This window comes from Lathyrus oleraceus, chromosome 4 (genome assembly GCF_024323335.1).
Source record: "Lathyrus oleraceus cultivar Zhongwan6 chromosome 4, CAAS_Psat_ZW6_1.0, whole genome shotgun sequence".
Lineage (NCBI taxonomy): Eukaryota > Viridiplantae > Streptophyta > Magnoliopsida > Fabales > Fabaceae > Lathyrus > Lathyrus oleraceus.
The window spans coordinates 438,438,068-438,462,783 of record NC_066582.1 but is presented as its reverse complement, the minus strand read 5'-3'; the positions used below and the strand labels follow the sequence as shown (position 1 = coordinate 438,462,783).

The 24,716-nt window shown below is 33.3% G+C and overlaps 1 protein-coding gene across 1 annotated transcript; it reads left to right on the top strand.

The window, feature by feature from the left end:
• Positions 1 to 1,081: 1,081 nt before the first annotated feature.
• Positions 1,082 to 12,545, top strand: LOC127135185 (acyl-CoA hydrolase 2). Its single transcript, XM_051061968.1, has 17 exons — positions 1,082 to 1,313; positions 1,456 to 1,548; positions 2,635 to 2,702; positions 2,896 to 2,977; positions 3,538 to 3,584; positions 3,710 to 3,835; positions 4,577 to 4,654; positions 4,756 to 4,843; positions 5,242 to 5,354; positions 7,266 to 7,328; positions 7,420 to 7,475; positions 8,434 to 8,538; positions 8,712 to 8,768; positions 11,557 to 11,658; positions 11,807 to 11,855; positions 12,102 to 12,170; positions 12,257 to 12,545. The coding sequence occupies exons 1-17, from the start codon at positions 1,295 to 1,297 to the stop codon at positions 12,332 to 12,334; spliced, it is 1,293 nt and encodes a 430-aa protein (XP_050917925.1). The 5' UTR covers positions 1,082 to 1,294; the 3' UTR covers positions 12,335 to 12,545.
• Positions 12,546 to 24,716: the final 12,171 nt, after the last annotated feature.

The following is a 24,716-nucleotide window of genomic DNA, read 5'->3' as shown; positions in this document are numbered from 1 at the left end:
CCTGATAACTTTTCAATTTCCCTTTTTCACTTTCAAACTCAAAAACCCCTTAATGTTAATTTTAATTCGCACAATCGTACACGTTGTTATATTGCAACCCTCGTGAAAACGATATTTTAAGTATTACTTCGACAATATCGGTACACTTGTCGATAAGTCAACAACAACCTCTTCGGTCAACACCTAAACCCGAAGCTAAGACTCTACATATTCATTTTGAAGAAAAATTTCTATTGTGCGGTTCAAATATACACTGTTGATGCATCTTTCTCAAAAATCCATAATAAAGTAGATATTGAATCTCAATTTGTATTAACTTGAACCAAGTTGATTTCTCATATCACATGCACCCTCTGGTCACTATTATAAAGTCACTATTATAAGTAAATTTAATTTTTTTGGGTACATTTGACTGTCAATGTATCTAGTCCATATATGAACTAGATACATTGACAATCGAATGTATCAAAAAAATCAAATTTACTTATAATAATGACTGAATAATATATATTAACACGTGCGAGACCTTACGCCTTCTTTCAATAATCAAATGGCAGCAGAACCTCAACCTTAATAAAATTAAAATGTGTTTTGAGCTCAATTCCACACGAATAACAAACAATGTGAATTGTCATCAATGGGATTTCTTGAATGCAGAATTGTTATCACTTCACCCTTATAAAATCAAATCAGCAGATAAGTTTGTTTGTATGCTAGGTTGTTTATGATACTAACTACTCCCTTCACTATTTCATTTTTATTTGATTTAAATTATTTATTTATTTAAAATATCAATATTTATATTTTTTATTATCATCTTATTCTTAATTATTTTATTATTACTATTTATATTTATCATTAAAATTAACACGTGTAAAATTCAAAAGAGCACACCGGTTATAAAAAGACGGAAAAGTATTATTGCCCATTAAAAAAATAAAAAGATTGCTCGTGCATTAATCCAAGAGACCTTTTTCCCCTAGTTTCCACTTTCCACCCTTTTGTATTAAGATTTTATTATATTAAGCATCTTCAAAAATAATAAAAAAATAAATAAATTCGGACCCTATATTTTACAATGCACCGACCAACATTAGTTCACGTGGACGGAAAATTTCTTCACTCGATTCACTCATTTTCACTATTGCACCAATCTCCAAACCTCCATGCTGCAACCTTACACCACCACACACTAGATCCCCACCCTTCCTCTTCCATACATATTTATACCACGAAAATTTTCGTGCGAGAATGCGCTAACATATTGCGATAAAATCGATGCAATTCAGTGAAAATGGACCTCAAACAAGAAGGTCAGTTTCCGTTTCGATTATGCTGAAAAGTTACTTCCAATTGCGATGTGTTTTTGCGTTTTTTTTTCCATTTCGAATTTGTGTGATGATTATATATATATATTTTTAATTTTGTTTCGTTTTTGTGATTTTTTTTTTGCAGTAGTAGAGTTTCTCGGATGCGTTCCTCTACTACAGAGGCTACCTAGTTCGTCTATAAAGAAGATATCAGAACTTGTGGTTGTTAAACACTATGGTATTTATTTCAATTTTATCAAATTGAAATGATTTTTTTTTATATTGCAGTTGCATTGAGACCATGAAAAAAATGGATACTGTTACATGAATGTGCAATAAAGTGAATAATTAGGTTATGATTAGTTTTCTGCTTTGAATTGGAAGAGTTGATTATGTGAAAATTGAAGTTGAATATATGGATTTGAGTGGGAATGATATGATATGATTGTCGGATTTTGTATATGTAGCACCGACACTTCTGAAAAAAGTGTGTTAGTATCCGAAGCAGACACCGACGTTTGCGATTACGTTTAATTTATTCATTTTTTCAAATTATTACTGGTATTGACATGTGAGTGTCGGTGTCGTGTTTCAGGTGTCCGTGCTTTGTAGATTTGTGTGTATTTGGGTCTACTATGGCGAAAATTGATTTTATAAAATTGAGTTTAGTTAAAAGTCTAAGGTAAATTTATTTATGTTTGCATATGTTCACATGAAAATGAGTTGAATAATAAGTTTAAAATCACGTTCGGATTGGAGGTAACAGCTACATATTTTAATTTGTAGTCAGAGTAATGTCTTTTGTAAAAACAAAAAGAATTTGAATCGGTTCTAGAGACAAAATAATTCTAATAAAATCCACTGACATACCAAAATCAATTTTGCACATGTCTGATAGCACTGTGAAGACATTCCACCTAAAGTTCAGTTGAAACGATAATTAATAATTTCTGACATAAACTTGTCTCAGGATGCAAATATGGATAAGTGGACACGCGAGCAATCATAGGGATTAAGTCTTACATTCTCTTTTAACTTTTCCATAAGTGAATTTGAAGTTTTGTGTTCATCCAAACACGCACATAGTGTTTGTGGTGACCTATAATGCACAATTGTATTTGTGAATAGGAACTCAAGCAATGAATTATCTGAAAATATGTTTTGACATTTGTTCTTGAAGTTTTCATGAAAAAGTTGTTTCACTATGGAGTCTCTTTATCCATGGTAATAATTACAGTATATAACAACATTTAGAATTGTATAAATTGGTTGGAGGATACCAACATTACATTTTCAATTCTCAATTGATTGATTCTTTTTGCAGAGCGAGGGGAGTATGTTGCACGTGAGGATGAACCAGGAGATGGAACTTACTTCATATGGGATGGAGAGGTATGTTAATATATCTCCATATCATAGACCATGCATAAAAAAAACCAAACTGCATTGAATTGCTCTGGGTAGTGTAGGACAACTTTGGTAGGCCCTGCACTAATCTAGAAGTTAATAAAATGACAGTGAGTTGCATTTACTTAGCATTTCATTTGGCCAATTTTTACTAAAAGTTTAGCTTCATTTCTTGTAGGCTGAGGTTGTTGGATCTGTTAGTGCCCATGATGAAAATCGTCCAGAGTTCCAATTGAATAAATATGACTACTTTGGTTGTGGTAATAAGCTTCTTCTTATGACTCAAATTACACTTTTTTGGGGCATATGAGTATTTTTTCTTTCATCCCATAGGCTGGCTGTATGCTAGCCAAGTAGTTTGTGCCATCATGATTGGGTTATTCCTAATTATTTTCTTCTTCTGCACTGTTAAGTTTATCAATTAGGTTATCATTTTCTAACTCACATGCAGTCTTCTACTCTACTAGAAAGCACGAGTTTTTTATTGAACGTGGTTGCTTAAAATTAGTTGGAAAACTGTTGACTAGTTTTATTATCAATTTGTCATAATTTTTCTAATACTTTACTTCATTCTCTGTACTAATATTTATTGCTAACAAATAAGTAGGACTTTGCCACCATAACTCTATGTTTTCTCTCTTTAAACCTTTTTGTGGGTTAAACTGGTCATTCATTTCCAAAGTATACCCATGTTCTTCTGCATAAAGCTGTTATTTATGTTTTCTTGATTTATGCTTTGTCACTAGAGATACTAGAGATTTTTTTTTAATATTGCTTTGTTAGGTAATATGTGAGAATAATGTGAACGTGCATCTTTCAGGTTTGTCAAATACAGTTCATAATGCAGATGTTGTTGCTCTGTCTAAGGTTCTCCTTTAGTTTCTTTTCCTACTGCTTTCTAATTTCAAAATCTACTGTCGAAGAACCTGAGTTTCACTCATGTGAAATGAGTTATTTACCGCTACGGTGATTTTTGTTGTTTTCTGTGGCAGCTAACATGCTTAGTGCTTCCCCGTGAGTACTTAGCACTGCTATGGCCAAAGTCTATATGGAGTTCAGAAAAATCTCCCGAGAGGTGCTCAGCTGTGGAGAATATATTGCAATTAGAACCATTAGAGGTCTCTTATCATATGTTAATTTGAATTTGAATATGTTTATATTGATATAAATAGAGCTTACTACTTTATCTTTTTTATTATCACATCCATCATGTTTTTATACATAAGAGAATATCATTATCAAGAATTTTTATTCTCTTTTCCTTCTTCCTACCTAAACCCATATGATTTCTGCAGAGTGTTTGTGCAATAAGGCTTTTATGGACTGATTATTTGCCCTAGAAAAATAATATTGTATTCTTCTATATGAGAAACTGTGCCTACCGTTCTCATTTTGACATAATTTGATCCTTGCACTTACACATGACTCTTTGAATAGACATGTGACATGCATATGATGAAAGCTAAGAAAAGTGGGGGAAGGAAAGATGATACAAATATTTAAATATCATTGAACATGGATGGATATATATGCTTTCCACTTTTTATTTATTTTGATATTGGCCTAGTGGAAAATACATATTCAAATACACATTTGCGGGGAAGGGAAAATATGTTGACCTGGGTTCGGACCTGGGATTCCACATAGAATGTCCTCACAGTCAAACTACTACTCTGTAACAAAGAGGACACTTGCCACTTGAAAATAGTAAATAGAAATAGCATGATGTGTTTTTCCTGGTTTATTTTTTATAGCAAGCAGCACCATAGTAATATCAGCACTTGTGTCTCTTTGATAGTAAGTATTAAAATTCCTAACCTGGACTTCACCTTATAGCTTTTTGTTATTCTCTTTGGAAGGTAGATATCTTCCAAGGAATCACTCTTCCAGATGCTCCAAGATTTGGAAAGGTGTTTGGGGGACAGCTGGTTGGACAGGTATGTAAAACCACATTATCTTCTTCATATTATAGCATGCTGCTCATGTCAGTTGCAGCTCCTATATATAGACTTCTTACAAGATAATATCTAACATGCAGGCACTAGCTGCCGCATCAAAATCTGTTGACTGCCTTAAGTTACTTCATAGTTTGCATGCGTATTTTCTTCGTATAGGAGACTTACACAGTAAGCATGTCTAATCACTTAACTTTGACTACATTACTCTGCTGTGGATATAACTTCCCTTTCTATTTATTTTGACTTCTTTTCGTATGATGAGATGTGAATGCTATTAGTCATGCGTGGAGTAAGAAACATGAAACTATATTGCAGTTGCATATAGTGAAAATAAAAAAAAAGGGTTCTAGGGTTCTGTTCAAGAATATTTTTGAAGTTGTTTTCTTTTTGACTTTGTCTTGAAAATAGATTCTTAAGTTTCTGTCATTTAAGATAATGAACAATCTTGCAGTAGACTCTTTATGATTTGAAAATCTATGTATGCATTCTAGTTCATTTGTTTGCTTTGGCCGAGAATACTAAGCATAACAGACATACTAAAAAGTTAAAAAACAATCATTTTCCAGTGCCTATCATATATCAAGTTCATCGTCTCCGCGACGGAAAGAGCTTTGCTACACGGAAAGTGGATGCAATGCAAAATGGAAAAGTCATATTCACTTTGCTGGCTTCATTTCATGTAATATATTCTTCTTGACAGATAGGCTCTGGAATAAAAAGCATTTATATTTATTGATCATATTGCATGATAAATTTTTTGTCTGTTTATTATAGTGAAAAAGATATTATAGAAAATAAATATTTTGTTGATACACTATTTGTTACATGTATTAATGTCACTTTTTTGCTTGCTTTTCGCTGTTTTTGCCTGTTAGATATCTAACTCTTAATTACACAACTAAGTTCTAATAAAAACAATTTTGGACTTCGCATGACTTAAGAAGCTATATTGAGCCATTGGAACTTTATAGGTGCGGAGTTAGAGAATTAGAGGCATAATATTGTGAAACTCTGTGTTTAACCTATACCTCAAGCTTCTATTATATAGTCTCTGTGAGAATCAATGTACAATCACAATATTGCAAGATAACTACAATATCATTTCTATCTTAATTACCTAATATTCTAATAATCAAAATATTTTATTCACATAAATATCAACAGTCATCATCAAGTTGGAACCTATAAATCATATATTTCAAGGTTGTTACAACTAATTTGAGGACTTCTCACGGGTTTAATAATGATATCCACCAACTAATCATTGAAATTGACAAAGCTAGTGGTGGTGTCATTTAATTCAACCGTCTTTGACAAAGTGGCATTCTAACTCGATCTCTCAGGGATTTAAGAAAGCATGCCTTGCAACTACACTAAGTTTCTTACTTGTCTAGGATACCAAGTCTCCCCTGATAATTGCACCATACCAAGAAGTTGATTGTCTACCAATAGGGGAGCCCATCCAATTGACATTTGAGGCGTAAACTACCTGACTATGTTCTTTGTCTTCATAAATGATTTTTTTTTTCTAGAGCACCTTTAACAAGATCCATATTACAAAGTGTTCTTTGGCATGGAGAGTTTAAGAATTGGCTCACCACTTTGTCTGCAAAAGAAATGTATGGACGAGTGAGTATGGGACAGTTTAATTTCCCAAACAATCTCACCTATCTCCCTAAATTTTGTTAAAGTTTTATGGTTCTGGATATTTTATTATATGACAATTTAAATTCATACGCTGAAAGAGTGGTTGGAGTAGGATAGGGATGGCAATTTGACCCATCCCCAGTGGATACCCACAAAAATACCCACAACGGGTAGGACAAAAACCCGCATACATGGATACGGGCATCGGTTCAGGTAATTACCCACTTAAATAAGCGGGGATGGGTGAGGGGATGGGCACCTTAGTACCCAACCCGCCCCATACCCGTATAATATATATTTATATATTTTAATTTATATTATTATGATAAAAATAAATGTGTGTCAATTTTTAAAAATACATCAATTTTAAACTACTAAATGTTTATTATAAGTGATCATTTATTTCATAATTCAAAAGTAAATTTTTTTAAAAACTTTTTAATGTTGCTAAAAATTTAAAATAATATGATATTTTATACTTGACATATTTATTTTTATTAGAAATGCAGGTAACGGGTACGGGTACGTGCACTTACATACCCATAGGGTACGGGCACGGGTGCCAATATTGGTACCCAAGCGGGTATGGGCTCGGGTACGGGTATTTTTTCCATCTGCGGGTATGGGGACGAGTGCTATAGTACCCTACCCAAACCCTGCCCATTGTCATCCCTAAAGTAGGAAAAAAAGGTTAAGAAAATTGTTAAGAGTCCCACATCGGACAATATATGGCCTGAACATGTCTTTATAAGTGGGGGCAATCCTCACTCTACCAAACGGTTTTGTAAGGTTGAGTTAGACCCAACCACATTTCTTATTGGATGTTCAGTGTGAGTCTCTGTGACTTGACTGATATTCTTTTAAGATGTGAGTTTTTCTCTAGTCAAGGAATTATGTTCTGAATTCAAGAGTACGTTTATCATTGTTGTTTTTTAATCCACAGGGACAAGAATCAGCCTTTGACCACCAGGAAGTAGCTATGCCATCTGTCCCTGTACCAGAAATGGCAAGATACAACAAGTTTATATTCATTACAAATTTTTTGCTGTCGTGGATGTCAGATTATTAATATATATTTTTTAATTTGTTACTTATAGCTTCTGCCATTTGAAGAGCTACGGGAGAGACGTCTAACTGACCCTCGCTTGCCAATGTAAGATTTCTTGTTTGGAATATTTTGTTGATGCAACGTTGCTATTTAACTATCTGTATTTTCTATTTGTTTTTCTATTTGTTTGTTTGTAGTTTTTTTTTCTTGATTAGTAAACAATCAAGGAATCTCAACTTTTATATCAAAATGTATCTTTCTGGGCAATACAGCACAAAAATTTGTGTCTTTTGTCCATTAAGAATATGGGTTACATGAAAGGGGAAATCCATATCCTTTTCACAAATCCATTTTTGCTTGAACTAATTTGATTTAAACCCGGGTCTTCCAAGTTGATGTGGCTGGTGCTTAATCATCATGGTGTTTCCATGGGGACAATCCGAAAGATCTTTAATCTGTGGAGAGTTAATTTTCTTAGCATTATGTCTCTAAGAACTTTTCTAGCTCCCTTATTTGCCTATAACTAGCTACACATAATTTTATACGAAAGTTTCAATTTATGATGACTCAAAAAGCTATATCTGATAATGGAAGGGAAGGACACCCCTGGTAAAGTATTCTGCTTTATAACAGCTTCAGATAAAGATGGTATTAAAATGGGATTCCTGTATGAATTTACATTTTATAAAAATAAAATTGACGGAGGGGAAGGACAGCCCTGGTAAATATTCTGCTTTATAACAGCTTCAGATAAAGATTGTAATAAAATGGGATTCCTTTATGAATTTACATTTTATAAAAATAAAATTGACAGAAACTCCTTTTTTTTATGAAACTCAACATTTTTCTTGTAAAATGGTTTTGAACTGTTTGATTGGGAAAAATTAAACCGGCAAATGATTTTCTGTATCAGTGTTTGGAAAACAAAGACTCTAAGATCTAAGAGTCTTGGTTTTCTTCTAGTGATCAGCTGCAACACTGTCATCACAAGAGATTTAAATACTCTAATTAGTATGCATGATGATTTTCTGTACTGTATTAATGACAAAATTTGTTGCTTCAGAACTTACCGGAACAAAGTGGCTACTACTGAGTACATCCCCTGGCCCATAGAGATACGATTCTGTGAACCTAAAGTTGCAACAAATCAGACTAAATCTCCTCCCAGGTTAGCCTGAGCACTAATGCAGTATTTTGCTTACTCGTACACTGAGCATGCAATGCTTTGGTGAGAAAATTTTGGAAAGGAATATAATGATACTTCAATAAGCTTCCTATTCAATCAAATTTCAGCTGTTATGAGCTTGATATTATCTGAATTTGTTAACAAATTCTATGCAGTTTGAGATACTGGTTTCGATCAAAGGGAAAACTTTCAGATGATCCGGCCTTGCATAGGTACATATCTCTTTTTGGGAGAAGATACATTTTGGTGTTTTATCTTATTTTTTAGTTTCAAGTTGATCCCTAGTCTAAATTTTTAGCTTTGTCCTGGTCCTTAAATTTTTAAAAATTTCAACCGTGTCCCCTGTCTTTTATTTTTGGTTCTGTAATAGTCTTTTTTCTTTTTTGTAAAAATTACTCCAATACTGTCCATTTTTTAAATTAAAATAGTCCATTTTTTATAATAGTTATAACAATGTGGTCTTTTTCTAACACAATTTAAACATAAAAGACTACATTGGAAAAAAAAGATAAGTAGCCCAATTAAAACTTTTGGAAGTTAAGTGATCAAACTTATTATAAATAATTAATTAATTTGTTATTTTTATTAGTAATTTAAATTTGGATCTTTAATAAGGCCCATTAAATCAGAATACCCTATTTAAAGAGATTAGCATTTGTATATTCTTAATCATAATATATCAAATTATTCAACTTTGATATGGTATCACGAGCTCTCGTTTGGGAGGGTTTCGCTTCCGCATAAAATAACAGTAGCCGTACACTGTTCATCGCATTGCGGATTACTGTTCATCGCCCTGTGTGGCATTGTTCACCGCAATGTTTCGGCACTGTTTGACACTGTTCATCACTACTGTTTTGACACTATTTACAGTACTTTTCAGCATTGTTCATCGCTACTGTTTGTGGTACTGCTCATCACCACTGTTTGAACAACCTTGTAGTCGTTTGAGAATTTTTTTTATTGGAATGGTCTTTACTACTTGGATAACAAAGATTCAAGTCCATATTTTCACAGCAACAATTTATTTTTGTCAGAATCAATAAAGACCAATAGGGAGAAGGTTCTCTTATACCATTGTCGCCTGAGTCATCCTTCGTTTAGAGTCATTAAGCAACTGTTTCCTATTTTATTTAAAACATTAGATGTTGAGAGTCTTCATTGTGAGGTGTGTGTGCTTGCTAAACACAAGCGTGTACCTTTCTCTATTAGTAATAAAATGAGTATTTTTCCGTTTTATTTAATTCATACAGATGTGTGGGGTCCATATAATATTCCAAATATTTCATGTGCCCATTGGTTTATCATCTTTATTGATGATTGTACTCGGGTTACTTGGGTCTACTTAAACAAAAATCTAAAGTTAGCCATGTGGTTCCTCAATTTCTCTCTATAGTTAAAAATCAATTTGGTAAGAGTATTAAAAGGATTCAGTCTGATAATGCCTAGGATTATTTTAATCATAATCTTAATTCTTTGTGTCAAAATGAAGGTATCATTCATGAGTCTTCAAGTGTTAAAACACCCCAACAAAATGGCATTGCTGAAAGAAAAAATTGACATTTGTTAGACCAAACACATGCTATGATATTTCAAAATAAAGTTCCTTAGAAATATTGGGGCGATGCAGTCTTAATTGCATCGTATCTCATAGATCGTTTGCCTTCTACTGTCCTTGCTTCCAAAACTCCTATGGAAGTCTTATCCTCGTTCTATCCTAATGTGTCTACCTCTAGTAACCTCACTCCTAGGATATTTGAGTGTACATCGTTCGTCCATATTCATGGTGATAGTAGAGGGAAACTTGATCCTAGAGCCTTAAAGTGTGTCTTTATAGGATATTCTTCCATCCAAAAAGGTTACAAATGTTATCATCCACCATCTCACAAGTTCTTTGTCTCTCGAGGCGTCACTTTCCATGAAAAAGAAAGTTACTTCGTTCAAACTCATCTTCAAGGGGAGAATGTAAATAAGGAAGATGTGTCCCTTATACTTCCTGACCTTACTCTTGGAACTGAAAGTGACTCTGAAAAAGATGAAACTGATGTAAGATATGGGAAGAATTTAGTATATATAAGAAGGAAGACCATTCCTGAATCTACTCATATCCAAGAGTCTGACCGTCATTACATGAGGTAAATTCTAACTATAGTGGTTCGACTTTTGAATTTTCTCTTGAACATGAACTAGAATCCAATTCAGTCCCACCACCACTACCATCACACTATCAAGATTTACACCTTCCAATTGTCCTTAGAAAAGATACCAGAAGCTGTACCAAACAACCACTTTACCCTTTATCCAACTACCTAAGTTTTGAACATGTCGTAGTTTTATAGTGTTCAGATTTGTAAGGAAGGCTTTATGGATTTGGAGATGGAGGTACTGGAAAAGAACAAAACTTGGGAATTGGTTTCTTTACCAAATGGAAAGAAACCTGTAGGGTGCAAGAGGGTATACACTATTAAATACAAGGCAGATGGATCGATTGAGAGGTACAAGGCAAGATGGTAGCCAAAAGATTCACTCAAACCTATGGAATAGATTATTCAGAGACATTTGTTCCAGTTGCAAAAATGAATATAGTTAGGGTGATATTATTTTTAGTAGCTAATTGTAATTGGAACTTAAACCAATTCGATGTGAAGAATGCCTTCCTTCATGGTAAACTTGAAGAAGAAATCCACATGGATATACCTTCCGGATTCAGTGAACATACTACCACCAACACCGTTTGCAAGTTAAAAAAAATCTTTATATGGGTTAAAGCAATTGGCACAAGCATGGTTTGAAAGATTCACTAAAGTTATGATTAGAGTTATCGATCGCGGCCGATGAGATGGTTTGGAAAATCTTTATATGGTTTGAAAAATATTAAATAGTTTTCCTTTTGGCAGCGATGAGATGGTCATTTTGGCATACTTTTATGTAAGTTAATTTGTCCAACAAGAGTCATCTGATTTCTCACACATCAGCTGTATCTTATACTTTATCTCGCAGGTGTGTAGCAGCATTTGCTTCAGATCTAATATTTCTTCAAGTAAGTTTGAATCCACATCGTGGGAAAGGTTTCAGGGCACGTGGCGTTAGTCTAGATCATGCGTAAGTATTCAAATCCTACATTGCATAATAAGTAGTTTATTTGACATTATAATTCTTAATATGCAAGGTATGTGAAAAAAAAAGTTTTCGAAGACTGAATTTGCTTTCTTGCTTTTTGTTGATTTTTTTTTTTAAATTTTTATTTCAGAATGTGGTTTCACCGACCCATAAAAGCTGATGAGTGGGTGCTATTTGCGGTGAGTTTCTTTGTTTCTCATGTATAGAACATCATGTATAACCAAGTATTTTTTTCATTAAGTGGAGTCAAATGCATGAAGCCATATCGTCAGTTTTACATATTAAATCCAAAGATTAATCATTCGTTTTCGGTTTATGATATAGGAACCAAATAATTCGATCTGGCCAATTTTATTCCACTGAGGACTTCTGTATTATATTTTCTTTGTTTTCTGTTACATTGAAACTCAATTCACTTTACACAGGTCTTCACTCCCACTGCCTACGAAGCACGCGGCTTTGTTATAGGTCATATGTTCAATCAAAAGGAAGAGGTAAAGGATTACTAAATTACATCAATTCATCTTGACACTTTCTTTGTTTAACTGTCTTACCGTGCGCTATTCTGTTGAACTTGCAGCTTCTTGTAACAGTGATTCAAGAAGGTCTAACGAGGAGAGTTGATCCCGAAATTTCAGCCACCAAATCTAAGTTGTGAACTGCTAAAAAATAAATTTATTAGATCCCAAATAGTTTTATTTACCTCGTAGTATGACTGGAGAGCAAATCTGACATTTTTAACACATTGCTCTAGGGCCTATTTTAGTTCATTTTTAGGGATCAAGTTGAGGATGTAATAAAACAAAAGCACATTCGATCCTCAACATGCTATGAATTCTTTATAAGTTTTAAATTATCTACAGTATACATATGCCTATGGTAATGCTAAACGGTTGATTCAATATGAAAAAAATAGGATTAGGACTTGTATACAGATGGAAAATGCCCCTGTTGGATTTTGAAGGGTTTTAGTGGGAAAGCTTTTGAAAGTCTACGGCTATATTTTTTGGAAAGTTACGCTCATATCAAATTTAATGTTTAAATTTTTTTAAAAATATGATACTAATATTTACTGATATATCATGTATTTTAAAAAAAATAAAAATGATATAATAATATTTACTGATATATAATTAGGGGTGGCAACGGACATGTCCGTCCTGTTTAGGCCCGTCTCGTAAAAGGTCGTAAAAAAATGGGGCGCGGGCATAGTTGAGGATACGGATCTAAAATCTATGTCCGTCCAAAAAAAAGTGAGGGCGGGGTGGAAAAAACCCGCAGACAACTTAAAAACACAATTATGTAAATGCCTCTAAAAATAGAGCAAGGTGGAATGAACACATTAGAGGTTAAGAGCTTAAATCCTTGATCTGTCTCGCACTAAGTGCGGGTAAAACGGACATGTCCAACGGACCGAATCCGTTGTATCATCCCTATATATCATGTTATTTTAATTTCTTTAAAATATTCAATATGTATCAAAATATAGATGAAATTTTCCACAATCTTTCAAAAATCATTTTGCATATAAATTTGAAAGTTTTGTTAGAGGGTTTGGAGAGCAGGGAAAATGAGTACTTCAATTTTTTTTTTAAATATGGAAAAATCTTTAATTTTTTTGAACTGAGTTAAATATGTCAATTCCTTCCTATAAATAAGCGAGTTTTTGGTTTTTGGTTTTTGTCAAATGCAATATTTTTTTATATTTTATAATAGTCCATTAAATGTTAAAATTCTTTTGATATTTATCTCTGACGTCAAGTTACTATTACAAAAAGATTACGTGGTAACCGTTTATGGTCCCATACACGAAATTCATTTTTTTTTCAAATCCATCTTTTTTCTCAATTCATCTTCAATTTTCAACCTCAATTTTTTCTCATCTCTAGTCTTCAATTTTTTTTTATCTCCACCCTCTATTTTTTTCATCTCCAACCTCCATTTTGCACGTTGAAGCATGTCTTTAACAAAGACCATGGTGTTTCCTTCTTTAATAGCAATAACAACAACATAAACAGGATCTGAAGGTGCAGTAGCAAGGTGGAATTCGAAGGAAATTTGATGATGAACTATTATACTTTTACTAGACATTGTAACCCTATGATCATGAAAAGAACTAATATACTTACAATGAAGATAACAATGACATATAAGTTTATTTAACCCTATGATCATGAAAAGAACTAATATACTTACAATGAAGATAACAATGACATATAAGTTTATTTTTCTCCTTCGTAGTTTCTAATTGTTACCGTCGTATTTATTCATTCATACTTGGAATAATACTTGCGTGAAGTGCTTTAGCAATGATTAGTTAGTTTCCTTTCCATTTTTAATATATTATAAATCTTTGGTTTGTGTTGGATATAACTCCGCAACTTTACTATGATACGCAATATTCAAGACAACATTTTAAATAGAATGCAATCTAAATATAATACAATTAAGCTCATGTATCCAAATAGATTGGAGGATGGAGATGAGAAAAATGGAGATTGGAGATAGAGGTTAGAGATGAAAAAATGGAGGTTGGAGGTTAGAAGAGATGGGGAAAAAATGAAGGTCAGAGATGGAGGTTGGAGATGAGGAAAAAATGGAGGTTGAAGATGAAAAAATGAAGGTTGGAGGTTGAAGATGAGGAAAAATGGAGGTTGGAGTTGAAAAGTTGGAGGTGAGGAAAAATGGAGATTGAAAATGAAAAAATGGAGGTTGAAAATTGGAGATGAGAAAAAAATGGAGATTGAAGATGAAAAAAATTGAGGTTGGAGGTTGAAGATGAGGAAAAATTAGAGGTTAGAGATGAAAAAAAATAGAGGTTGTAGATGAAAAATGGAGGTTGAAGATGGATGTTAAAGGTTGAAGATAAGGAAAAATAGAGGTTGTAGATGAGGAAAAATTAGAGGTTGGAGGTTGGAGATAGAGACGACAATTGACAGACTTTGGGTAAGGTAATATAGTGTTAGTGCCCATACCTGCGATTTAAAAAAATCCATTTACTTGAGCCCATACCTGTGTGGTCACCAACATTTATACATGTATATGTACTTTATGGATACATAAGTATCCAAACCCATACATGTTTACAAACCCATACATGTTTATGGATACATAAGTATCCAAACCTATACATTTTTACAAACCCATACATGTTTACCCACATTTCTAATAAATAATTTATCAATTATAATTTATCATGTCATTTTAAGTTTTTAACATTAAAAAAAAATTCAAGGATGTTATTTTAGACTTAAGAAATAAATAAACAATTATATTAAAATGCATACAAGTTTAACAATGATGTATTTAATAAAATTGCTAAATATACATGTGTATATAATAATAAAAATAAATATATATAAATATATATCGTGTGGATATGGGGTGTAGTGAATATTAAGGTACCTGTACACACGCACATACTTGCTTATTTTAGTGGATAATTGTTTGTGCCAATTGATGACTTCTCGTCAAATGTAGTGATATTGTCAAAATAATAATAAAAAGATTGTGTCCACGAGTATTGTAATTTAACAAAGTACTTACGTGCATATGAAATTAATGCATAAGGGGGTCGATTTATCTGGTTCCAAAACAGGAATGAGAAAACTAAAAGAATAGAATTCAATATGAGAAAGACGATTAGGTCTTTTATATCAAATCCCCTTATTTTACCGGTTGATGAATTGTGTATTTATTGAGTTTCAATTAAGTTATTATCTATGTGCAAACTAACAATACCTTACACCTAATTCTTTGGTGTACAACTCACTAACATAAACAATAATTCCCTAACTCCTTACAAAGTTAGATTAGGGATTCTACGTCAGTTGATTCAAAAGCAACAACTTAGAATTACCTATCCCTAGTTAATTACAAAATCGAATAAATTACCTAGATCAGATGTGTAGACTAACGGTTAGAAATCCATACGTATCTATATTAGTTCGCGCGCTTGTAAACGAACAAAAATATTAAACTCAAGAACAATTTAAATAAGATACTAATAATACGACAACTAAATCAAATTAAAACTGACATATGATCTATTAGAGTAAAAATAAGGTTCATCTCAAAAAGACATAATCTAGAGAAATTTAGTTGCTCATTGATAAATTTACAAATACCATGAATTGACAAGTCTTTAACATAAAAATTTATGGAATAATGACTCTCCAATGACTCCAATGCTCTCAAAAATCACCCCTTGAATATCCATAGCCATAAGTTTTTCTCCAAGTTTAAGAATCCATAAAAGGTAGTCAAAATTGCCTTTAAATAACAATCTACATGTCATCCAGAACGTGTTTCATCGCACCATAATGCAACAATATCGTGCTGCGATGCAAGTCTCATCGCGCTACGCTGAAAAGCATTGCGCGTGCGGGAGTTCCATAAGCAAAAGGTTTGTTTCCCCCCTCTTTTTCTTCACAATATTCACTAAGTACTTATTTATTCCTTGTCTTGGATTTTTTCTCATTTTTTCACACTTTAGCATAACTATTACTCATTATTCTTTTGAATTTTCTCATAAAAGTTACATAATAAAGACTGTCATCATAACCCCTAACTTAATATGTTGCTTGTCTTCAAGTAACCTGTCTGCATAGTGAACATTTCTCCAAAATTAAAATTCTTACCCTTACCAATGAACGTCACCTTATTTTTTTCTCTGAAAAGCACTTCGGTTCCCTACTTCGGTCGAATCAACTCGGAAAAGTTCTTCTGAAGATGCAAGTACGCAACCTATCTCTCATCTCACATATATGTATTCAATTTGACATGGTAATCTCTCAATTTACATACAAAAGCATTTAACAGTGAATTTGTAAAGCTTCTAATCGAATCATTCAAAATCATATTTTAACACACACTTTTTACGTCTTTTCAAGGTTTGTAACATGAATTATGTTAGAGTAAGATAACTTAAGATAGTAGGATTAAAACGTTGGAGATAAGTACCTATTTTTCCTGATGTCATCTGATTCCTTTCATATCACTCTTTTCTTATTCACATGGTACTGAAGAACTGTATATTGATGGTCCTATTTTCCACAATTTGTTTTTTTGAAGAAGCTATTTTAACTTCTTATTTATTTCTTTTTTTTTGGACCAATTTCTCTAATGCGTGAACCCCAAACTTATTCGTTGCTAACTTCCAAGAGTAATCCCAAACCTTTTCCTTTGCATTAGACTAGAAAAAACAAATATTTTTACCTAACTCCAAAGAGGGTGGAATAAATTTATCTTTCAAGTAAAAGGACTTTATAATAAGGGTTATGTCACCGTAATAAATCTAAGGCTCAAAGTGGTTAAACAACAAATATAATCATTTTAAAACATGATGGCTTAAAAGGCTCAGAGTTTTCACAAACAACTGTCTCAGTGTGTATTTATCAAATCAATAGACTCAAAATTAGAAACAGTTTAAATTACAGAAAATGACTAATGTATGGATACTCTCATAATAAGGAAAAGTAAATAGTAGAAATATTTGACTCAAACCTTACTAGGTGAGGTATTTGAAGATTGAGTACAAGTAATCGGGTTCCCTTTTCTTTATCAACTTTCAATCTGCAAGGGAACTTCCATGTCAGTCTCTTTCATTCTTTTTCTGGTGACTTTTTCTTTTCTTTTTCATGATGGCATTGGTAAGGTAGAAAACTAAAACTGAAAGAAACAACAGAAGCAAACAAGTTCATTAATTTTAAATAAAGAAAAGTACAATGAGGAGAGCTTCTCAAGATCTAGCTAGTACTATTCTTTGGATCATAGTACAAAAGGGAAATAAAAATAAAACTAAACCTGGAAAAAAATCCTAAGTCACATGTTGCCGGAGTTGAAGTAGTTGTTGAGATCCCGAATTTCGTCCTAATTTTTTTGATTTTGTATGGCCTAGAGAGTCCTTATTTCATCTATCCTATTTGCCAAGGCTAGGTCTTGCTCGGTGGAATAGGTCTCAATTACTGTAGAAGTGATAAAGCGTTCCCGCAAGTTTTGGGATTATATATGCTCTGTTTGCTCCTCATAGAAGGCTTGCTAGTTTGGTCCAAATCTTGGTGGGTTGGAATATAGGTCGGGAGATACTTCATGATCCCAAGTTGTAATACCTACCTTGCACTCTTCAAGCCTTTGCAAGTAGTTCCATTCTTGGTGTTGTTGATGGGCTCCTTCTGGTTGGTTGATTTTAGGACAGTACACTTGTTCTGGATCTTCATATTGTGCTTCTCCTTGTGTTAGATTTTTTGGGATTCTTCTCATGGTGCTTTTGTTGATTGGTATCATAAGAATCACCATCACATCATCAGGCCGAGCATGCACTCCAACTAACCTACATAATTCATTAATAATACATAAATGTCCAAGTTTTTTGTGGAGCTTTCACCATGTATTTTATATTATCTACAATCATCAATCCAATATCAGTTTGCTCATGGTTCCGAATTCCCATCAAAGCATGGAACCTCTTCATTATGAACTCAGTTTGGTTAGAGAAAACCTCTAAAGTTTGAATAATAAAGGATGCCTAAGAGCTAGTTTCGAGAAAACCTACAATTTTTATTATATGAAAATAATTTCCAAGAGCAAAGTTACTCTAAATGACATTCCAAACAACTTTCATGTTGAGGTCAAGAGTTAGTTTTGCTTGAAAAGTCATTTTTTATGGTGAAAGATTATAGGTCATTTTGTCTAAACCCTAATTTGGAGGTCAACTTACCAAGATCATAACTTGCTCATTTTGTATGATATGAAAGCCATTCAAATTGAATGATCAAATTCAAGATGTCTAATTCAACTTTGATGTTTGGAGGAAGTGAAAATTCAACTTGAAAATGCATGTTCCAAGAGGAAACATTATAGGTCAAATGCATGTTTGATATTATTGACTTTCCAAACTTCCACCTCAAAATTCATCACGATCCAAGCTTCAAATGAAAAGGTGTTCAACATGAAAGTTGTTCCTTTCGATCTAACCTTTCCAAAAAGTCTAAAATCATCTCATTTGGACAAAGGATGAATGACTTGTGCATGGGTTAAAGTTGAAGGACCATTTGGATAATTTCAAGTTCCACTTTCTTACACGAATGCATGGCTTGATAACATGATTTCAGCATGGCTTACACTCAATTTTGGACCTAAGTGCATCACTTGATGGGCCTATCACACGCCCATACAAGCATGCAAGAGATATTTTCAAGTTTTGCCAAAAATGGAAGTGTGCAAATATCAGTCCCATTGGCCTATAAATAGAAGCTCTCCTGCTCAGAAATAGGGACCTCATGCGCAAGCTTTGATTCAGCAGCCCTAAACCCCCACCATTAAAGGATAAGCTTGAAGTTTTTCTTTGAAAATCGAGTTTTAAATCTCCAACTGTTTTGAGATTGAAACTCCAAGAGTCCATCCCTTTCCTTGATCAATTTCTATTCCATCAAGCATATGAAGCAAGGCCAATCATAATTGAGAGCAAGATCGTGCCAATCTGAAGCTCCATTGAAGGTGATTTTCCATATTTTTCCACTCTTCGATTCTCTCTTATTTCTCCATTATTCTTGTTGATTTTTGGTTGTCTTAAGTCCTACCAATGTAGGCAACAAGATTGAGTTGCTTAGAAGTCAAATCGAAGCAACTCATATCATGATCCTCAAAATTCAACTCCTTGTATCTTCCTATATACTTAGAGTTAGACAAAATTGAGGCCTGATTCGAGCTCCTGAGCATTTTCTCTTTAAATCCATGTCTTGCCTTTTCATTTTGATGATGGTTGAAGGTGGACCAGTCCGGTGAGGTCCACTGGAGAAGAAGACCGGAGCTCTGGCTCCGGTGATGTGTTGGCAAGTCTCTGAACCACATGATCCATTCAAAATGTTTTAATCTTGAGTGTTGGTTGTGATTACCATGCGTGCTGCGCAGTTGACTGATGACCACATGGAACGCGCGCTTTGGACCATTTGATCTGCCACCTCAATTAATGAGGGATATCAGATGGTCCACGTATTTTTGATTTTCTGAATTTTCATTTTAATTGCTTTATTTTCATTAGTTCATTTTAATTTTAATATTGATCCAAAAAATATGGGACTTTCACAAAAAAATTTCAAATATATTTCTCTTTCATTTTATGAATTAAAATCATTTTTTGGATCAATATTAATATTTTTCATGATTTAGTTATTTTTGTGCATATTTTTATTGTTTAAAAATACTTTTAACTTTCCAAAAATAATAAAAAAATTTCTCCAATGTCCTTTGACCTTGTTTGACCTATGATAAATCTCTTGGCAATTTCTTTAGTATTTTGAAGAGATTTTAGGTTTTTGATCAAACATAATTTAATTTAATACATTTTTAATCGTTTAATTGTGAATAAATTGTGTTGAGCTATTTTTATTGACTTGTGAAGTTTGAATATGATGTTTGGGCCTTAGCCAAGGTTGATTTTATTTTGTTGGATTAAAATCATTGAACTTAGGGGATTGATGAAATGTACATTTCATCTCCCAAAATAAATGAGTGATTTTAATTTGATAAAATTCCTCCCATGACCAATTTGTGTTTGTCTTATTTCCCATTCCTTTTCATCTTCAATCCCATTCTATCCCATCCATTCCATTGACCAATGATATCTCTATATCCTAAGGCTAGTTGGTTCATAAACCAACACAAGTATGGATGAGATTAGGTACATCCTTTTGACATTTTCTTTTTAAGTGTGGTATGTGTAAGACCCCAATTTTGATCCTAAGATCCCTCATGCAATTCTATTATAAGCATTAGCATTGGGATCATGTCTTGGCATCCTCCTAACCCCTCTTTCATTGGGTTTGTTTTGGGAGAGATCACCAAGCACTTTGTGATTATACCATACTTGTATTTTATCATTTCACTAACCAAAAATACCAAAAATATGTATTTGTATGTGTCTAACTCTTTTGTAGGAAGGGCATGATCTCATTGATTCATCAAGTTCACATCTAGGGTTTGAGACCCTCATGAACAAAAAGCACAACCAAGAATTGATTCAAGAATGGTTATAAGCATCATATATGAGTCCCAATGTTCTCTACATGTTATATTGATCAAGTTTTCTTCAAGAGTTTGAGGATGATTTGCCTTGGAAACCCTAGTTTGACTGGGTATCTTGAGTAACTTCTCCAACAAGCTATCTCACCAATTGATCAAATTTATCAAGGGACACTTCAAAATTCATCATCTTATGCATATATGATCTACCATGAGCCAATAAAGTTAAGAGAATTGGAAGTTAGCAAGTTGGTTGATGGTGGTTGGCCAGATGAATTCATCTAATCAAAACTGGGTCTCCCTAGACCCTATCTCCTACAATTTTCACCATATGAAAATGATTCAAAGAGAAACCTTACTCTAAATAACATTCCAAACAACTTTCATGTTGAGACCTAGAGCTAGTTTTGCTTGTAAAATCATTTTCAATGTTGAAACATTATAGGTCATTTTGTCTAAACCCTAATTTGAAAGTCAACTTACCAAGGCCATAGCTTGCTCAATATTTATGATATGAAATATTTCCAAGTTTTAAAATCAAATTCAATGTGTCTAATTCAACTTTGATGTTTGGAGTGGGAGCTAATTCAACTTTTTTGAGCATGTGATATGAGGTTACATTATAGGCCACTTTTGACCTATACCATTGATCAAGTGATTTTTCCAAACTTCAAAAATGCATAACTTTATCATTTAAAATCCAAATGACATGAAATTAGTGACCATTTTAAAGTTCTTTGAGAGGGATACAACTTTGATGAAAACACTTTTCTCATTTGAAGCTCATATAAAAAGTTAAGCAAGATGGAATATTGAGACATATGGCTTGACACTTAGAAACATTTTGATATGTCAAAAATTTGCAAAATTCCACCTCAAATTTCTCCAAGTTCCAAGCTCCAAATGAAAAAGTGTTGAACATGAAAGTTGTTCCTCTTGATCTAACCTTTCCAAAGAGCTCAAATTCATTCATTTTGGACAAGAAATGTATAGGCTGCGCACAGCATAAACAGGGTGATATCACTTGGCAAGGATCAAACTTCAAACATCAATGCACACTTGCCTTGGAATCCAAGCTTAATTCAGAACATCCAATATTCATTTGTGGACCTCAAGCAATCATTTCATGGGCCTGTGCACGCCCATGCACCCTTGCATCACCATTTGCTAAAATTGGAAAGTGATTTGAAGTGTGCAATTATCAACTGTTTCAGCTATAAATAGAGCTTCAATTGCTAAAAAATTCACACACATTCGCGTCAGCTTTGATCCCCCCATCTCAAACCCTCACTTTGTAAAGGATAAGCCTGAAAATTTTTCTTGAATTTGAGGTTGAATTTCCACTGTTTTGAAATTCAAATCTCCAGGAATCCGCAACCTCTTAACCATCTAATCCTTCTTCTGCAAGTAAGTGGAGTGAGATCAAGCACAAGCAAGATCAAGACCAGTTGAATCTAGACCTCCATTGAAGGTATTTTTTAGAAATTTTGAACTCTTCGATTCTCTCAAATCCTTGCTCAATTCTATTGATTCTTTGGTTGTCTGAAGTCCTACCAATGTAGGCAAGAAGATTGAGTTGCTTTGAGGCCAAATCGAAGCAACTCAGTTCATGTACCTCAAATTTCAACTCCATGTATCTCTTAATATACTTGGAGTTAGAGTGAATTGAGGTCAGATTCGAGCTCAATGCCATTTTTTCTTTAAGATCATGTCCTTGTTTTTCATTTTGGTGATGGTTGATGATGGACCAGTCCGGTGAGGTCCACCGGAGAAGATGACCGGAGCTCTGGCTCTGGCAATGCGTTGGCAAGCATCTGAACCACATGATCCATTCCTTTTGTTTTAATCTTGAGTGTTGGTTTTAATTACCACTTGTGCAACGCTGTTGACTCAAGACCATTTGGAACGCGCGCTAGGGACCATTTGATCTGCCACCTCAATTAACGAGGGAGATCAGATGGCCCACGTATTTTTGATTTTCTGAATTTTCATTTTAATTGCATTATTTTCAATAATTCATATTAAATTCAATATTGATCCAAAAAATATGGGACTTTCACCAAAAAATTTCAAATATTTTTCTCTTTCATATTCTGAATTAAAATTATTTTTTGGATCATTATTAATATTTTTAATGAATTAATTGATTTTGAATTTGTTTTTAATGGTTTAAAAATATTTTTAAATGTCCAAAAATTATGAAATTTTTTCTCTAAGGTCCTTTGACCTTGTTTGACCTATGATAAATCTCATGACCATTTCTTTGGTGTTTTGATGAGATTTTAGGAATTGGACAAACCATATTTGATTTAAATGCACTATTTTATTATTTTTAATTGAATAAATGCCAATTATTTTTGATGACCATTTGTATTGACTTGTTTGAGTTTGCTTGTTGTTGTTGGGCCTTGGTCAAGGTTGATTTGACTTTGTCAAATTAACATCATTGGATTTAGGGGATTGATGGAATGTACATTCCATCTCCAAAAATGAATGAATGATATTAATTTGGTAAAAGTCCTCCTTTGACCAATTTGTGATTTCATTCATCCCCTTCCCACTTTATCTCATTCCTCTTCTTAATTAATTTATTCCATTTGGCCTATGACATCTCAAAGTCCTAATGCTAGTTGATTGAAAAATTGACACGAGTATGGATGAGATTAGGCCACACCTTTTGCATATTCTTTTTTGTGTGTGGTATGTTTCATGAGCGTAGTCCATTATACTATATCTCTAACATGCATTAACACCAAAATTCTATTGTCTGACCTCAAATAGTTGTGACTTCTACATAAGTCCAATTATGATTGCTTAACATAGCGCTAAATTTGTGACATAAAAGGCATAAGCATTCTAGTTAGTGAGATTGTAAGTCTCCCCTCTTTCATGGTATTGTGTGGAAACTTGGCATTCTTTCCTTCCTTTGGAAGATGTTTTGGTTCAAGGATCCATGCTTGTGATAAGGGGGTTGAGTTTTCTCCAAAGAATGCCTTGAAATGAAAAGCAAAAGCAAAACAATACTAACTTCTAACCAATTAACTACTAACTTTTAATTTCAAGCTTTTACTTTAATGCAATTTACTTTTAGCACTCTATTCCATTTGCCATTGTTCATATAATTCTAATTGTTTATGTTAATGCAATTTTCACTTTGTCCACTTGGACCATATTGTGTGATATATTTTGTTTGTGTATACTTTGCTTATTTGTGTGGTCTTTGACCATTAATGTACATAATAATAGCAAAAACCCTAAAAAACTTTTGAGTGGACTGTTGGCTTGATCTTGGACAAATGGACTTAGAATTTAGGCAACCTTCCTATGCTAATGGAATTGGCCAATGCCAACTTGTTGAAGAACCAAGTGCTTGCAATTTGAAATTCATCTGATCCATCTTTGAAGACCTCTCCGAGATTCATCTGCAACATGATCATTGTGAAGCTCTTATTTTGAACCTGTGACTTATGGAATTTATCTGTTACATGGGCAATTTTTGAAGAAGATCATGGAATGGATAAGCTTGGATGAGGCCATCTTTATTTGATGCCTTGCTCTTCAAGATAATATAATTGTGCATTTGTGTGTTGCTTGATTTTGAAAAGTCCAAGGGAATTCTGGGTTTCTATTGACATTTTTGTCTATTGGATTGCTACCCACTTGGTCAGATCTTTTCAACTCTAAACTTTTAATTTTGTACAAAGGATAGTCTCTTCATATTCTCCCCATTTCTTTAATTTCAAAATCTCTCCCTCCATTTTTCAAAATATTCTTTGTGTGAACTACTTTTGTTCTAAAATTAGACCATTTTTTGCAAAAAAAAAATAGAAACTCTGGCCTTATGCCATTGCATTTTCAAACTTCTTTTCTTAAATCAAACTTGTAAATAAACTTAACTTTACTTGACTTAAACTTTCAAAAAGCCAAAAATAACTAACTCATTCAAATCATTTTAGGCCTTTGTGCCTTTCAAACTTAAATTTTTTTAGAATCAATGCATCCACTTTGAAATTTGTATC

Bases quoted from the DNA above. Each gene is read 5' to 3' on its own strand.
- LOC127135185 (XM_051061968.1), top strand. The intron at 2,703-2,895 runs GTATGTTAATAT...CATTTCTTGTAG, and splicing joins ACTTCATATGGGATGGAGAG to GCTGAGGTTGTTGGATCTGT. The intron at 7,476-8,433 runs GTAAGATTTCTT...TTGTTGCTTCAG, and splicing joins ACTGACCCTCGCTTGCCAAT to AACTTACCGGAACAAAGTGG.